Source organism: Anser anser, assembly GCF_964211835.1.
Source record: "Anser anser genome assembly, chromosome: 10".
Taxonomy (NCBI): Eukaryota; Metazoa; Chordata; class Aves; order Anseriformes; family Anatidae; genus Anser; species Anser anser.
Genome location: NC_139730.1, coordinates 18,001,104 through 18,019,458, shown reverse-complemented (window position 1 = coordinate 18,019,458; position 18,355 = coordinate 18,001,104). Strand labels below are relative to the sequence as shown.

Sequence of the window (18,355 nt, the reverse complement as noted above, 5' to 3'; positions counted from 1 at the left end):
TTATTAAGTTAACTAGATGCAAGTTGGACAGCATTAGTAAATTATACAATCATTTAATTTTTCTAGACTGTACTCTAACAAAGTTTCAGAGAGCAAAGACTTATCATACAAATACTTCACACTGAGGTCTCAAAAGTGCTCTGGCTATATGCCAATAAATCACTGTACCTGCCCAAAGTCTTAATGAACTATTTAGTATAACATTAAAAAAAAATAGGGTCGAGTTTTCAGGAGCTCAAGCCTCATGTTGACTGAATGCTTTAACGTTTCATTGACTGTATTAAAATAAAAATACGCTTTGAGAGTCTATGGGCTAAATCAAAATGGTTTAAGTATTTTGCACAAGTGTTTTTCTACCTTATTACAAACTAATTACAATATCTGATAGAAAGGTTTTAATGTTGTCATGATGATACACATCACTTAAATAGTTTGTCACAATACTCCAATTTCAACTACAAAAAGGCAATCCTCTTCACGCTTTTTTCCAAACTGTCATTATACATTCTTCAAAAGTTACTAAACATACTGTACATATTAAAACATAATTCATTTGATCCTTCATAATTCACTTTTAAAGAAAAATGAAAACAATTTTTAAGAACACATTCAAATTCATTAGCAGGACTTTGTGGACTAAGTTTATATCTTGGCAACTATTCTCTCTTTGGCAGGAAGTGTTGCATGTATCACAGGAAACTACCAAAATCCTGATATATAGACTGGTTTCCCTTACATTATATTTCCATTCAGCCTCCTCCATTAATGGAAAATTTATCCCTCAGAGCACAGGGACTTAGAATCAGTTCCACATATAAAAATAAATACCAACAGCTTCCTTCATGAGTAACAGTAGCTATTCTCAAAATCTTTTTAGACCTGCTTGTCTATGGCCAGATGCAACTAAGATCCTGGAAGTGAAAGAAAAGAATTTTTAGACCTCGTTATTGCAGGTACTGTTAACTTTTTTTTGAGGATTTTCAGCCCACCTTATTAACACAGATAGGATGCACAGGCTATGCCAGGAGCTCTGTTTTACAAAGAGTGTTATGGAGTCTTTACCAATGACAAGATGAACCTGCTCAAGCAGACAGAAACGTGGACTGCTCCCAGCAAGAACAAGTCTGATCCTCCCTGCATTACCCTTTCAAGTCATACCGATCTTTTTTTGCCAAATAATTTTCAGCTCGATCAGTTCCCAGATACTATTCCCTGCATAGTTCTAAGACTACTTGTACTAGCACACAGAAGATGCTGGGAATGCTGTCAGGCCTGTTCCCCTCTGCAGCAGAACACACTTTGGTAAGCCTAAACAGCTGGCTGACGGTTAATTTAAGAGTGGCAGCACTACAATGAAACTTCACTGTCTTGTAACTTCCCTGGAGATTTAATTACAAAGTAGAGAGGTTTACATTATGAGGAGCCTTTGCAATATTCTACTCTGCAGTTTTGTTTATAAGAACAATTTAATAGCAAAGACTAATGATTACCTGTGAAGCTAAAGCAGAGGCAGCAGCCGTGCGACTCTCCTTTAAATAATAAAATTTCTTGGACTAAAATCACACCCAAAAATGTGGTTTTAAGGACAGGAATTTAGGATTTTGGTTGCTGTTCTACAGCAGTTGCAAATACAATGCTAACACTAACCTTTTGGGAACATGCACTAAAATTTAGTCATTACAACATACACCTCCAGTAGCAACACTTCATTCCCTGAAGAAATTACTTGCTGGCGCAGAAGGAACAAACACTCCAAACATGGATTTGGAAGACCTGGTTTTACCTTTGTTCTGTCAAACTTCCTATGTTTCTAGATATGGACAGCAATTATTTAGCAAGTGCTAATTATTTAAATTTTATTTGAAATCACTAAACAACCAAGGGCATTACATATTCCTAAAAAAAATGTTAAGACAGTGGTGCTGCACAGGATAGAGTTTGCACAGAAACAAAGATACAGACAAATATTTTAACTTACTTTCACTTCCTTCTTAATTATAAAAAAGAAAAAAAAAAAAAAGGAAGATCTCTCTATTTCAGAATTGCCTAGGTAAAATCTTCATATTATACTTCAGCTGCTCACACTGGATATCTAACTTCCCTACCTGAGAAGCTTCAGTCAGAAGTTAAATATAAGGCTAAGCAAATCTTGTAGCAGCAATCATGTTTTTCCCATGTCAAATAACTGCTAAATTCCACAGCTGCACAGAAAACAAATGCCATTTTACTACACATCAAGCAACACTTTGGGGGCCAATTTTGTAGTTTCAAATGCAATTTGAAAGTGTACTTTTCTTTAATTAAATTTGCTTAGGCAAGGTTTGGCATCTTTTTTGTAAGCCAATATGCCAAGGCTGCACTAGCAGCTCAGAATCATGTGCCACTCTGTTCCCAATATGTCTCTGTTTAACCTTTGAATTACATTAACAGTTACCACCAGAAGTTGAATGAGTGATTACAAGTAACGATTTCACATTTATACTGGAAACCAGAGCAAACACTCCATAGAAACTGCAAACATTGCATTTTAGTATATACTAGCTAACAATCTAGTGACTGTATTTCACCATTTATATATCACTATATAAGTTAAAAAAAAAAAAAACTTAAATATTTAAAACATGTACATGTTAAAAATACCACTAACCTTCCATGAGCATGAAAATCTAGGCGCAAGAACTGATCTTCATGCGATACTGCTCTTTTGGCACGCTGGTGTTTTTGGTGTAACAAATCCATATCATAAGATAATCCTTCATAATGTCTAATGTATTTATTTAGAGGATTTCCATACTGGCCTGAAAAGAGAAATAAGGAAAGTTTAGCATGTCTGAGAAATTATTAAGGTTACAACCACACTACAAAGCATGACACATCTGTGGAGCAAAATGGTGATGATGAAAACCTGACTCCCACACAACATACATTTTGGTTTTCTTTTTTACCCCCCCATATACCTCAGATTCATTCTACTGTGGTCCTACAGACTGAATGCATACTTGCAGCTGGAGTGCAATAGATGGACCTTGAAGGGCATCTTCCATTCTAATTTCAATCAAAACTACTCCAACAGTGCAAACTACATTGGGAATGCTTGAGATACATTTCAGAAACTCACTCCTGATCCAGACATGAGAAGTGTTAACAGCTTAGCATCTTTCTTCTGGTTCCCTAAAAGAATCATACTTCTGTTTTCACTCTACTCTCACAGCACTGAAACACCTGCTCAGGTTTATATTCTAGATGCCAGATACCCAGGAAAACTAAGAGCAAATCATGCCATCTAGCAATATGTTTTGAATTACATGGAACATTCTATCACCTGGAAGAGTTTTGTCAAAGATGTCATCACCAAAGATGTAAATTGAGTTCAGTCTATTTTGGATACTTCTTTTTAAGATAGGTTCATGGTTGGACTTGATGATCTTTTGGTCTTTTCCAACCTAAATGATTCTATGATCTTATTAGTTAACATAGCCCATGCGATCACAGAAACGTATGCACAGTAAATTGACAGTACAGCATGTATTCAATGTGAAGTGTACTTTCATACCCCAACAACAACCAAAGCCTCCATCCTCTGCTGCTGCACATCCGACTGTGCTTCTCTTCACAAGAACAACACTTGACTGCACTTCCATATCAAAGACCAGCTCTAGAACACCACGCATGGAAAATATTGCATCTGCTTGCCAAAAGTAAACACAGACTTGGGGAAGGAGCTGAGAGGAGGTGATTCATTAAATGTGGTCAGAGACCAAAAAGGTAGTTAAAAGTTCAAACAATAGAATATAATATGGGAAGAAAAAAAAAAAGTAGATCATTGTGGCTTTACAACAGAGGTATGCATATAGGATTTTTTGTTTGTTTTTACATGCTTTCTGAAAATATTTTAAAACCCTTTCAGTATTTAAAATATCCAATCATAAGAAGTTACTTAGATACCTATATCTAGAATCTACTACAGTCAAGAGCAAGATCGCTTCAGTGGTTCTGGTTTCAAAGCCAGACTATATGTGACCCAAATTGTATCCTGTTTCTTGATGTACTAAACACTGAAGCCTGGAAAGAATTAAGTGTATCAAGCAATGTATATTGTTTCAAACATTCAAAGCCTAGTTGTATGTTTTGGTATATAACTTTTATCAGTAGTTAGCATGCAAACATTCACCCTGTTTGAAACAAAGGCTAGCAGTATCCCTTCTATATACTTTATACAACTAACATAAAACTAACTTTTCTCTTGTAACTCCACAGAAACAACTGTTTCTGAAGAACAAATCAACAATTCATTACAGAAACTACTTTGTGGATCACATCACTCAAAGGTAAGTGTGCAGTTATCATGCAAAAGTATTTTTTTTAAGCAATCTGTAACAATACATTGACAAATTTATTTCTAGAAGGAACATTTTAGAACTGTTCATGTGCAGTAAAAATTTCTATACAAGTTCTTCCCTTTGCTAAAGCATATTCTAACTTTAGAAGGTGTTTTGCTGAACTATTTGTTTTTATTGAAACAAGTCAATTCTGTCCTTTTAATGCACTGAGATGTAATGTGGTGCTACAAACATAAAATGAGTACAGTAAACGCACTGTCATCGTTTTTACTAGTCATAGCACATTACCTTTCACAAAAAGGACACAATTTCAGTTGTCAACAACTTCATTTATGAAGAGATTGAGCTGACATAAGCCTGAATTGTCTATTGAAAGCTACAGTATAAAAACAGTCTTAACTACAATATAAAATTAGAGCATAGAACTTGTAAGTTGCTATTTTTTCAATTTCATGATTAGTCAGTAATCTTTAAACTTTTCCTGAATGCAAAGCATAGCATTTGTTTAAATATCATAGCATCTACATTGGTATAGCAGTATCTACTACCATGTTCTGAAGTTTGGGCAACCAAAAATCAATGGAATAACATTATGCACCAGTTTCTGCTTCAGGGTTGTATAATTTATTTTTTTTTCTTTTTCCTTTTTTTTTTTTTTTCCTTCTCATTTTCTGTGGTACTTTAGTCACTGAATGTTGTTCTTAGTTGAATGTATGCATTTGCCCCATTGTTCCTGGCTCCCCAGCTAGCTTCAAAGCCTTCCTTCCTTAATCTCCTACTTCAGGAAAAACAGCAATTCTTTAGTTTATGCTTGATTCAGGAACCTCACCCTTGAGCTATCTTTTTTTTTTTTCCTGAAGAAATATTGAAGTACAGAATCTGAGAGATCACATGAAGAGTCAAACCTCCGATTTGCTCCAGAACCATATAAAACAGTACATCTCATAATCAGTTAATGTCAGATAAACCTCAAAGTGAGAATTCTCAGAGATTCCATGCAATATTTCCCTTCAGATACGTATACTGACAAGGCCCAGGCATGCTCAGTGAAAGAAGCGTATCCCAAAACTTTGCCTCAGTAATATGGTACAAATAGTTACATTTTCACAAAGAAAAAAGTTATTATACTAATAGCACAATTTTGTAAGCAAAATATAAATTTACCTTTTCCTGTATTTATTATCATGAGGTCTTCTTTAAATTAATATAACGAATTTCTCAGCACCTCTGTTCCTTTTCAAGGGATTAGAATGTCTGATTTCCACGCACCTCAATGAGTGATACAGAAGATGACTAATTAAATGAATACTTCCAAATGTGTCACTTGCATTTAGTAGGAACGTGCACAACATGATACTGCCATCTCTCTTTAAAATTCAAGTAATGATATACTGCAGATAAACTCCACTCAAATTTCCTCCTGGTACTGAAGGCCTATGTATCTTACTCTTAGTCTCAGAAGTCTATTCTCATCTTGTTTACCAGAGGCTTCTTAAGTGCCTTTACCATTCACAAAATTTGTTATTTAAGCATGCCTACATTAGTTCTAATCCCAATAAGAAACTCTACAAAGCCAAAGTTTCACCAACCAGCATGAGGAATACTGAGGGTGAAGAATGTTGTCCATGTCTGATGTATCTCCTATCACTTTAGGTTTACTCCCACAAAACAAACCAGAAACACCTCCTAGTGCACAAGACTTCCGTACACCAAACACAATTAGCCCGGGCCCAGTTGTTAGATCAGACTGATGAACAACATGCATTTACCTGACTGCTGGTACATGCCTTCCAATTCCAGCTATGTGAGCCAAAAGCATCAACATTAGAGAAAAACTTCAGAATTAGCTGGCATAAATTACTGACATAATTACTGGCATAATTAACTGAAGTTTTAATTTTAAAATGAATGTAAATCAGGAATATGATATGAATACTCTTTGAAAACGTCAAAACTAAGGAGTTTGTATGCTGCAAAGCTGCATAACTCTGTGCTCTACCAACACAGGACTATTTAACAAGTTAAATTAAGTTAAATTATCTTCAACTTTTCTGTGGTAGGCAACTACTACTAACGCATTCTTTAAATTGCTATAGGCCATTTTTTTTCCTTCAGCATTGCAAGGTACTTTTTAAACAGCATCAGGCACCTAGAAAAAGGTTTCAAAGCAGGACAGCTTCCTGAAAGGCCCAAAAACACTTTGCACCTGTTCCAGGCCTCATGGTCACCTGGAAAGCTGAGGCTGCCCTCAGCTGAGTAACATAAAGAATAGTTTTAAAATGGGACAAGAGAGTGAAAGACTGTTGACATTAAAAAGCCTTACAATGTTCTTTCTGCTAAGCAAAAGTTAAAATAAAACAAAGAGAACCCTTCTGCTAAAGCAAAGTTACACACATTCTGTGATCACACAGAAACTTTCCCCAAAACTAAAAACAAACACACAAACAAAAACCCCAAACTCCACACCTCCTTTTAAGTGCCCTCATGGCAAGTACTTGCCACAAGCACTCTCCCCTCTTAAAAAACCAAAGCAGCTGCACGCCACCCAGGGCATGTGCCATTACAGAGCTTTTCTAAAGATGGATTTCAGACAGGGCTGAAAGCAAAGTTTCCAAATGAACGTTAACTTTCATTTCCAGAAGCATGCATAACGTTAACACCACAGTAGCGCCCAAAGTCTCAAATCAATTTGTGATCTCCTTTTAATAAAACCAGCTACAAATCAAAAGTGATTCTCTTCTTCACAAAGGTAGCTCAATAAGTAACTCAGCTTCTGTAAGGTACGAATTTATAGGATGCCAACGGCAAAAGTTGAGCTGGAAAGATGACTGTACTTCCCATGCAGTATCCGGTACAAGATGTCTCAGGTTCTTCTCTTGCCAGACTCAGTGTTTAAGCTGCGTATAAGCATCACCGCCAGAGGCACCGCAAACACACCCGCAGACACTTCAGTGCCCTTCCTTGCGGCCCATCGGGCAGGTACAGCTGGCTAGCTGCAGCTCCCCTAACTGGAACAGTCTGTGTCAGAAAGGAAGAAGCCTATCACAGCATCTGAGAGCCTTTCACCCCAAGAATCTCTTACAACTGCAAGCACACAGACCTAAAACTGCGACGAACTACTGTGATTACTTTGATGCCATCGAAAAACTGTTGTTTTTTGAATTGAGACTTCAAGACAGATCTATTAAAATAAGCACACAACCAGAAAACCTGCAAGAAGGAATACTGAACCACCTGCACCCAGATGAAGTTTAAGAGAACTGTTCTACAAATTTCATGTATCGTGTTGCCATCAGACAAACATCAAAGATGGCAGGACGCCTTTCTAGGCAACCTAGTGAAACAAGCCACTGTTGTACTTTGGGGAAATGCTAAGCCAGAGGACAGGAACACAGGATACAGATACCAGAGAGTAGCAGTGGGATGGCTTTTGAGGCTGACAGGAGATTGTTGTATGGACTTGCTAAACTAGATGTCGCTTTTCCCAAGAGAAAAAACCTCCAAGAACAAAGCTTTATTTTCAGGGATTATAAGTAAACACACGGAAGGACTTACTCTAAACAGGACTAGGCAGAACATTTAGGTAAATGTCTCAAGGCGATAGTCCCTGTAAAAATCCTTGTGTGTGAGGGTCTAGAGCTCTTCAGCAGCCTTTGAAAATTTTATTTTACTTCCCGAACAGCCACAACCCCACCGGACGCATAAGGTGTCTGAGGCATACCCTCTCAGCTCCTACCTAAGCTCCGCACATCATACAAAGGGTGAAACATACCAACCACTGGATTTGAGCTGTAAGCCTCTTGGCACACCTTGAGCAGCTATATATAACTGCTGTTTGGTGGTCTGTGCTAAATGGCTTTGCTGCTCATTCATGGTGTTTATTTTTTTTCAAAGATTATCAAAACTTTTTCTTAGACAAAACCTTTGCAGTCTGTGAGAGAGAAGCAGAAGAAATGCGTTAGGGAATGTGTAAACCACGAGGACGTACAGAAGTCCATGGAACTAGAAGGGCTGCATCCCAGAGCACTGAAGGAGCTGGCTGACGCCATTTTGAGGCTTTCTATCACCTTTGAGAGGTTATTGTGAGAGGGAGGTTCCTGACAACTGGCAGACAAACATCATGCCTGCGTTTAAGGAGAACTTGGAGATCTATATGCTGGTCAGACTAACCTCAGTATCTGCAAACACTGTGGAGGAAATTCACATAAAAGCTCACTCCATATGCACAAAGATTAGTAATAAGCAGTGCTAAAATTTAGCAACACAAGCAAGCATCTATTATGTGTATCTGTATCATGGTAAAAGAACATTTAACTGTCCTTTAAGTCGATAAATCCAGCACGCACTGTTCTAAAAGGTGAAGCATACATTAAGACGCTTAGATTAAGACTTCCACAAGAATGGCAAATAGTTCAAATACAACTCAAGTTTGTTAGTGGAAAAGAAACACATAAAATACAGCATGCTGGACTATCAGAAATTGTTCAGTGCTCAAGCTAACCTACTGGACAACTCTTTACTGCAAGCATCATAATTGATTTGCAGATTTGAAGTGCCAGCATGTGATAAACACCTTTAAGAGAATGATTATTAGTATTTTAATTTAGATAAAGATTATCAAAACAGGTTGTATTTTTTCAAGCTGTTTTAAATTTTTGGTTAATTCTCTTAAAAAAAAATGGTCCCTTCACATGGGACACTCATTGAAAAGTATACATAGCATTCAAATTTAGTATTTGTGTTGAAGCGCATCAAAAGCCAGTAATCCTAAAATCTATCTCCCAACAAGAATTTCACTGAAGAATTAATCTAGGCTGTGTTTTTGTGATTGCTAGCAGAAGGGCAGGTCCTGCCACCCTTTTTCATCCATCCTATTTCTGCTCTTCCCTTGTGCTGGCACTACAACCGATTGGGATGAAAAATATATGTTTTCTTCTGGTCAAGTTAGTTTTTGGTGGAAAAAAAAACACGTGCAAACAAAAGCCAAGTCAGGATCATTCCCCTTCACTGGAAACTTGCATTTAAGGCACAGTTAGTACAGCACCACCAGACTAACTGATGTCTGCTTTGAGGTGATATGTATGGCAGGAAAACAGTCACTGCTTTCATTTAAATTTGCAGGTTGAATTGGCTCCTCATGTCACCAAACACCAGAGGTGGTGAAGGACAGATGGGAATGCAAGGCCAGGGCAAGACAATGCAGCTCATGAGAGTGGCTCTGCCATACCGCAGAACTGAACTGTTTGAGCCTTCTAAAAGCAATGATGAAGTACTGTCTTAGGTTCCTAGGTGATGGTATTTCAAAGTTGCTATTTAAAAAAACTGATTTTAATTAATTACCATGGGTACTTCTGAAATAATCACCTGACAGCTGCCTTTACCAGACACTGCCTCATCCAGCCATATAAAGGTCTAAATGTTTTAATTTTAAATCCCAGATATGTGCTAGAGGCTGAGTGCCATTTTAATGAAGGGTAGTATTCTTCTCAATCTATAGCAAGGATGCAGACTTAATCTCTCTGATGGTGATAGCTCATATAAATACCTTCCTACAACTCCCCCATGTGTCCAGAAAAAAACAATTTCTCCCGTGCACAGTGGGAAATAGGTTGTTTGATATCCCGCAGCACAAGCCACTAAGACACAACTCAGAAGTCCCAACAACATAGAAGCGTGTGCTGTACCAGGAATTTGTCACAGATTTGCAATGATGTTCAGCATCTGATCAGCCTAGGCAAAGCACGACCATTTCTTAATTCCAAACTTTTTGGGGTCTCATTGCTTCTTTTCAGTATTTTCTAATACTATTTCCACACTTCTTTAAATCACCCTCAGATTTTATCAGTTATTTCCATTCCTCAAAGGACATTATAATAATTATGTAGCATTTAACATATTTGCATGCATTCCCATAACATTCAATGAAGCATGCTCCTAACAGTTGCAAAGAATATTGCCCCTAAGGACTGCTTTATAAATGTCAAAATTGCTAATAACATCAGTCAGTGAACAGATCCCTAAACTAAGCAACTCTGAAGGTATTGATGAAAATACTGAGATTCACTTTACCTTTTTTTTTTTTTTTAAGAAGTCTGAAAATTCAAGGCAGTATATGCTAGAAACTTAAGATATGCGTATCTACTTAAGGTGAGTTCTACCTTTCCCCAGTTTCTTAATAAAAAAAAGAAAATTGGCATGACTTTTCTTCTCACGTGATTGAAACTATGTTCAAAATGACCAGCTGGAATACCTGTTTTAGGAAGGTTGTATTTATTCATTGGTAGTAAAGAAATAAATTTCTAGAACAGCCCTAAAAGTTATCTAATATCAGAACCTGACCAAGCATGATCAGGTCCTATCAGAGTTAATCACTGCTAACTCTTCTGTCCTAACCATAAGCCATATAGACAGTTGTAAAGCATCATAATATAGACATTGCAGTACACTTCATTTGTACAGCAACACTAGTGATTGCTTTTGGTTTTGTTCCTTTTCTAGTTTAAATTTTTCTTAAAATTATGTAAATGTAAACAAATTCACAATCAATTGAAACAGATTTCATTTAGGCATTAAATTGTTCTTTCTCCTCAAATGAGCCATCAAATAAAACAGTACACAAGTAAACCATAAAAGTTGTATCTTAGTATTAAAACATACAAAAATCTTGACTTTGTGATCCATTATTAACTATGAACTGAAGCTGTAATCAGTTCTGTTAATCTACCATTATTTAACACTACCCCAAGAATACCACAATAGAGTACAAACAGGGTATACAGACATAAACCCTTAAGTACTTCTGAAAGAATTACTCTGGTATCCCAGAAAAACGTTCCACGCTCAGTCTCAATATACAGAAACACATTCAAAAAAGTACAAATTCACGTAATTTTCAAAATTATTACTATTTCATATGTATATAGCTTAAAACTATACATCTTTGAAGAACAATATTATTTGGCTTCTAGATCTGTGTAGAACTATTGAGCACAAGAGGCACCATACTCAAACGTAGCACAGGTAAATTGTGTTTTTCAGTTGTTTCCAGTTTGTATTGCTCTCGCAGTAACACTTAAGAATGATGAAGTTGCCTTTTCCACAGACGTTACTGTACTCCTAGAATATAAGCATTTAAATAAAGAACTTTATAGTTCAGCAAAAACATTTACAGTAGGTAAGAAATTCTAGAAATGTAAGTAGAAGTTAATAGATAATTCTATTATTAAAAAGTAATTCAAAAGCTAAAATATTTTTTTCATAATTATGTTTAGACTTTCAAAAAGAGGAAAAAGCTTCATAGGTTATTACTGACATGCGTATCAGCCAGCGTTCCCAGGTTCCTATCAAGCACTGTTAAGCTTTGTTTAAAGATTGATCTATATTGCTAAGCACTGTAAGTCACGTGCTTCTGTTACCCAAAGTGAGGAGCACTTCCTACTGCCGATAACATTGAAGGTGTCCATTTTTCTCTCAAAGAAAAAATTAAACATGAATTTCCAAAATACATTTAATGAACTTGTTTCTATGTACCCGGAGTATACATATGTTACCATGATTTGAGCTTGAAAGCGTACTTGCCTGCTCGAAATTAAACCGTGAAAACAACTCTCACAACTGGTTAATGAATCCCTTTGAATTAATTCCATGCCAGCACAGTTTAGTTTAGAAAACAAGAAGGCTTTGAAAAGTATGTCAATAGTTTTAGTCTGCGGTACCCTAATAACTGACTGGAATTCATGAGGTCAAAGTCACGAGCAAAATCTTGTGTGCATGTCTTGTAATCACACACAACGGGGTGAGTTCTGGCCATGTGCACCACTTTGTTTTTTATCACAGTTACCTCACAGCTCGGCCACAAGCACGACCCGCTCGAGTTCTCTCCTGCTTGGATGTTACTTTTTGACAACGCATAAAAGGCCGGGTTTGGGGCTAGATCCCTTGTTAATAAGCCTACGTATCGGCGTACACAGATGCGGGGCCGAGGTAAGTGCCAAAACGAAACAAGAAGCAAGCCCTTCATCGAGTGCTCCACGCATCCCTCCCTAGGAGCGGCGTCACAAGTCCACCTCCAGCGCTCGCCCCTGCGAAAGCGCGAAACTGTTTTCCTGCCTGCCCCGGCTGGTTGAACGCCGCCAGCCGGGCCGGGAAGCCCTCACAGCTGCCTCCCCCCCGCGGGGCTGCGGTCCCCCCGCCGCGAGGAGAAGCAGCAGGGTGTTTGCCCCCGGCCTAGGGAGCGGGCGGAACCCCCACCAAGCCGCTTTACCCCCCCCCCCCCCCCGGCGCTCGCGCTGCGTTTCCTGGAACCGAACGTCCCGGCCCGCGGCGCTTCCTGGTGCCGGGCACAGGGAAGGGCAGCTCTCGGGGAGGCTCCGGGAAGCTCTCGGGGAGGTTTCGGGCGAGGAAGGGAGAGAGGCGGCTGCCGGGACGCCGAGGAAAGTCCCGAGGAACGGCAGCCGCCGGGGCCGGGGCGGAGGAGAAGCGCTCCGCGGCGGGGAAAGTCCCGGGCCGGGCGCTGCGGGGAGAGGGCCCGGGCGCGGCCCCGGGCCGGGAGCGAGCGGGGGGAGGCGAGCCCCGGGGAGCGGCCCGGCCGAGGCCTGGCGCCGAGGCGCGGCGCCCCGGGGAGGGGAAAGGAAGGGAAGGGGGACCGGGGAGAGCCGTGGCCCCGGGCCGGGCCCCGTCCGCTCCTCACCTCCGGCGCCCGCCGCACAGGAGCACAGCAGGAGCAGCGTCCCCGCCAGGTCCATCTTCGCCGGGCCCAGGCCCCGCCGCCGCCGCCGCCGCCTACCCACGGCGCATCCGCCCCGGTCGGCGCCGGGATGGGGAGGGGCGAGCGCCGCGCCTCCCTCCGCTTTGTCCCCCGCCGCTCTGCAGGGCCGCTGCCACCCACGGATCGCCTGGCAGCGGCGGCTCGGTTCGGCTCGGCTCGGTTCGGCTCGGCTCGGCTCGGCCCGGCCCTGCCCGGCCCTGCCCGGCTGCCCCCGCCCCGCTCCGCTCCCTCCGCCCGCCCCCGCCCGACGCCGCCGGAGGGGCGGGGCCGCGGGGCTCGCCCAGGAACGCGCCGCGGCCTCGCCTCCTGCGTGCGGGAGGGGCGGGGCCAGGCGGCCGGGAGCGCGCGGCCCGCCTCGCAGGCACAGGGGCGCCCCCCGGCGGGAGAGAGGAGGGCGGGGGCGGCCGCGGGCTGTGCCGGGCAGGCCCCGCCTGAGGCGCGGCGGCTGCGACCCCTGGGGGGGGGCCGGGAGCTGCCCCCTGTGCCGTCACGTACCCTTTGCTCCGTGCCCCAGCTCACCGAGTTCCTCGCGTTTCGCGCTTTGCCCCAGGACCCCCGCCTCTCGCGATGCCCCCGTCTGTGGGGAAGCGCAGCACGCGGCCGCAGCGCGGGACCCCCGCCTGCCCTCACGGCCCCGCGCTGCCCCCGCAGAGACTCGCTTTAGATGTAAGGCTTTCTGACAAGTTCCGCTTCGCTGTCGTGCCCCTCTTTTGTTGTCCTCTCCCTGTAAAGATAAATCCCCGTTAACAGTATTAGTTGATTCCAAAAGTCCTTAACTTGATGATTTATTTGTTTATTTTATTAAATAAGCATCCTGCAGTGGTGTGGGGAATCAGCCTGGAGGTTTCTCTCCTCTGACCTCTGCTCTTCCAGGAAATGCGGGACACCACCCCTTTTACAACAGTCCAACTCCCACGCCGTGTTACTTTAGGAAGTTAGGAAAACAATAGCTTTTGGTAAACCATTGTTTTTACAGGAGAGCCTACCTTCGTGTCCAAACTCCCCCGAAAAGTTGTGCAAACACGTATGCAGAAAGCACCATGACAGTGAAGGCGCTTCAGATAAGGTTGCTGAAGTTGATGCAACAATTTACGAGGAACCAAATCGGAGAACCCTGAGAACGGAAGCGGTAAGGGAAGCCCTCACCATCCCCACGCTGCCCTCAAAACGCGTCACTGAGAGGTGAGGGGCAGAGGCACCGAACGCGTGCATCGGGGCAAAGCCCGGGTGACGGGGCTGCGTTCTTTCTCCCCGCCCCGCCCCGGACCACACACCCGTCCCGCAGACACCGCGCCTGCCGCCTCAAAACCCACCGGGGGCTGCCCGTGCCTGCCCCACCCGCGTTACTTCAGGCACAGCAGCCGGACAGGGCCGCTCGGACATCGGCCGGAGGGGGCCGGCAGGGGCCCGGCGCCGCCGCGCCGCGCCCGTTTCCCCTCACAACTCGCCCGTTTTCCCTCAGAGCCCCCTCCGCCGCCCGTCGCGCCCTCCGAGCCCCGCCACCGCCCTCCGGTGCCGCCCCGCCCTCGGGGCTCCCCCCTGCCCCCGGCGGCTCCAGCCCGCCGCCCGCCCCCACATCCCCGGCGGGGCGGAGCCGCCGCTGCTGTCATGGCGTCGCGGGCGCTGCTGGCCGAGGAGCGGCCGCTGCGGTGCCGATAGAGCGCGGAGGAGCCAGGCATGGAGGGCCTGGCGCAGCCCCCGCCGCCTCCGGGCTCGCCGCAGAGGGGTGGCGGGGGCGCCTCCGGCAAGCTCCTCCTGGAAGAGGCGGCGGCGGGCGGCGGCTGCGGGGACGGGCCCGCGGCGGCTGAGGCGGGCGGCGGGCAGCGCAGCCCTTCCCCTCGGCCGGACCCCGCGGCCCTCCGGCCGCCGTCTCCCCCGCGGGCCACGGAGGACGCGGCGCCGGAGGAGCCCGGGAGCCCCGGAGCGGCGGCCGGCTCGGAGAGCGGTCCCGCGGGGGCTGGCCCCGGGAGCAGCGGGGCTCCCAGCCCGCCGGGGGAGGAGTCCCGCAGCCTGGACTCGCTGGAGTCCTTCTCCAACCTGCACTCCGGCTGCCCCAGCAGCTCCGAGCTCAACAGCGACGCCGAGGAGGCGGCGGCGGCGGCGGAGGCCGCCCCGGGGGGCCCGGCCCCGGAGCCCGGCGGGGATAGGCCCGCGGCGGGCGCGCAGCTCCTGTCCTCCTCCAAGGAGCGTTTCCCGGGCCAGTCGGTGTACCACATCAAGTGGGTCCGCTGGAAGGAGGAGAACACGCCCGTCATCACCCAGAACGAGAACGGCCCCTGCCCCTTGCTGGCCATCATGAACGTGCTGCTCCTGGCTTGGAAGGTACCGGGGCTGCGGGCGCCGCCGTCGCGGGCCGGGCAGGCGCTGCCGCCCGGGGCTGGAGGGGGGAGGGCTCGGGGCGGCGGGCACCGGGGCCGGAAACTCGGCAGCACACCGCCGGGAACCTGTGCTAACTCACTTCTGCTCTGAAGCACGTAGAGAACTTGGAAAATAAATAACTGCTGGCGGGCTGTTGCCAATACACTACTTAGATGTCGCTGTTATACGGGGGCTTACTCTGTTGCCTTAATGTAGAAGTCAAAGCCTAGATGATGCTTTTCTAAACTGAACGATGTTTTGTTGGCAGACGTGTTGAGGTTTTTAGGAAATATTTCTATATATAGCATTGAAAACTTAGGCAATGTTTTTGGAAGATAGATTAATTCTGAAGCGAGACATATGCAGGATTTAACAAAATACAGATTTGCACAAATAGCTGCCTGAGTAATAGGGATGTGTTTGTACAGTTACGTGGCATGGATTGTAAATCAGGTCATGACCAAGTACTGCTTTGAGACCTGGAAGTTCTTGTGTTCTACATAACCATCGTGGATACAACTTCCTGTAGTCTTAGAATAACTTTTAAATATTTAAAATAGGCGACTTGAATGTAAAGCATAATAAAATTATTAGCATTTACAGGTAAAAGGAATATCAGTCAGAGAAGAGCTAGTGAGCTGCGTGTATTGCAAAACAAGAAGGGGTCCTTTTCAAAAAATACTTATAATTCGACCCCAAAATATTGATGAGATGATAGAATGAAGTCCTTAGGATAGGAAAGCTTTATGAGAGTAGTTCTTATGTTGTAGTATCAAGGGGAATAAATTTGGTATTGGAGGAGTAGGAGGCTGTTCACAGGTATAACAGGTGATAGAGAAGAAGGCCAAAATTAAAATAATAAGAAGAAATTTGTTCAGAGAGGTAATTTTTCAGAAGATTAGTGATGGAGTGTGTGTTTTGTTTTGTTTTTTGAGTTGATGTCCCTGTACGCATTCCTTAGCAGGATAGCTCATGCGTCAGGAGGAATGCTGTGGACTCAGATTCTGTAGTGATGATATTTAGACATTGGTGAAAGCAGTACAGGGGAGTCATGTGATTTTAAACTATCATCTTATACAGTAGTTCCTGCGAACCTCAAGAGGGTGTGAAGGTCTTCATAGACTTCCGTACTTAATGCTTTCTTCTTATGCTCCCTCTGTAATATGTAGAGATGAGTACAGGGCCTTGGAGAGCTTGTTCACTATCGTTAGTTGTGGTGGGGTTTTAAAAGAAGTGGCCGGTTTGAGGATTTACCTTTTTAACTGTCCATTTAATGAAAGGATGGATATAAATGGGACTGCACTGTCCTTGTTGTTTGCTCTTAATTTTTGAGAGGTTTTCTTCCTTAGTGTTCTTCCTTTCCTTCCATAATTATATAATAACTTTCTTCTGCTGTCCTCCATGCAGAATTCTATCTGACGGTCTGCTTTGATCAAATATTATGTTAGCAATAATAAATGTGATATCAAATTTTAGGAGTCGGTGGAAATCAAAATGCATCTTTGGAGTGTCCTTACACTTCTTGTTGCTAGGATTACAGAAAGGGTTTTCTACAATTTTATCAGTTTATATAAAACCTCAGCAGAATTTACATGATTTGCAGACAGACAGCAATTCACCAGTTTAGGTGAAACTGCCCATATGTGACTATTTATATGCTTCAGTGTTTTCTTGTTAGTTGGTTGTGTATTTCCCCTGCCTGTAATTGATTCTCCTAATTAGCGCCTCTCCAAATTAGCCTTTCTTTTCCCCAGTTTATAGTCAAGAACCATGTTGGCATTGTTTGGAGTGGCAAGCTTATTGGCAGCTCACCTGCACATCATTGACAGTAGCCAGCTACATACCAAGGCTGAGGATGGACATCCACATTCTTCTCACTTCTGAACCAAGATGAACACTAGATTGGGTCAGGTAATTATAATTTGGGAACAAGGGAGCAGACGAAGAGTTGAAAATAGGCAAAAGCAGAGTGAGAATACCATAGCGCGTGTTAGATGAAAAGGAATTAACGTGGCAGGGGAAAAACTGCAGTAAAAAAGGAGATGAGAATGGGGAGGAGGGGGAATAACTTGGACAGAGTATAACGATGTGAACAGTTACACTTCAGTGCCTCTTCCCTGTATCCACCGCTAACGTTCCTTCTTAGAACTTTGTCATGACAAGGTTGAGTGTTGTGGTCAAACTGTAGGTAAATATGGTCTCAAATAACTTCAGATAATGCATGGAAGTTCTCAGAGTTGAGAAGTGTTACAGTCAAAATGCTAGTTTTTGTTTTCATGAATATTTCCCTTTGGATGTCCAATTATATGCTTTGCTTATCCCAGAATGGGAGTGATAATTTTGAGATCCAGTACTACATGCAGTAGTGAAAGTTGAATTCGGATTTTTGTTTGTGATGAGTTGCACACAATCAATTTGTTTAGAACTAAAATTTACCTTTGCTTCTTAATAATGTAAACCATAATCATGGAAATATTTATACCTTAACCTCAAATATGTATTAAGGAGAACTCGCTTTTTCCAGATGTTTTAGTGCCTCAAAGTTCAAGCTTCTTACCCCTGTGCTAGATTATCATTTTAAAAGTTAGCAGTTTTGTGTTCTCCTGTCTGTGTCCCGATTGCCCTCCAATAAAACAGTTTTTTTTTGAGATAGCATCTCTTGACTGTGAGGGCAATAGGTACTATATTAATTTGCTTAAAGGACTGCAATAACTACAATACAGGAAGACCTAATAGGTATTATACCTTAAATGTGTCGTGTACTCAAAGTATTTCTTCCTAGTGGTTCTTGAAAATCTTGTTCATTAGTTGAGCAAGATTCTTCTCTGTTCCTAGTCACTATTCAGCTTTTACTATGTCTCAGGGGAGGTATTTTTGAGATTAGATTTAA

At 43.3% G+C, this 18,355-nt stretch overlaps 2 protein-coding genes and 1 long non-coding RNA gene across 3 annotated transcripts in view; 1 reads left to right on the top strand and 2 right to left on the bottom strand.

The window, feature by feature from the left end:
- Nucleotides 1–13,348, bottom strand: part of ADAM10 (ADAM metallopeptidase domain 10) — a 49,503-nt gene extending 36,155 nt beyond the window's left edge. The window contains exons 1-2 of the mRNA XM_083851162.1: nucleotides 13,030–13,348; nucleotides 2,648–2,798 (exon numbers count right to left, since the gene is read on the bottom strand). Of these exons, the coding sequence (XP_083707288.1) occupies nucleotides 2,648–2,798; nucleotides 13,030–13,084 (206 nt within the window). The 5' untranslated portion in view covers nucleotides 13,085–13,348. The remainder of the gene's footprint in view (nucleotides 1–2,647; nucleotides 2,799–13,029) is intronic.
- LOC310905208 lies at nucleotides 4,867–13,021 on the bottom strand. The gene is made up of 2 exons (XR_014588864.1): nucleotides 12,181–13,021; nucleotides 4,867–11,456 (listed from the first exon to the last, which is right to left on the bottom strand). It is a non-coding gene; the product is annotated as an uncharacterized lncRNA (long non-coding RNA).
- A 1,331-nt stretch (nucleotides 13,349–14,679) lies between the features above and the next one.
- The window catches only part of MINDY2 (MINDY lysine 48 deubiquitinase 2), a 33,936-nt gene continuing 30,260 nt past the window's right edge, over nucleotides 14,680–18,355 (top strand). Inside the window, exon 1 of the mRNA XM_083851164.1 lies at nucleotides 14,680–15,429. Within this exon, the coding sequence (XP_083707290.1) occupies nucleotides 14,785–15,429 (645 nt within the window). The 5' untranslated portion in view covers nucleotides 14,680–14,784. The remainder of the gene's footprint in view (nucleotides 15,430–18,355) is intronic.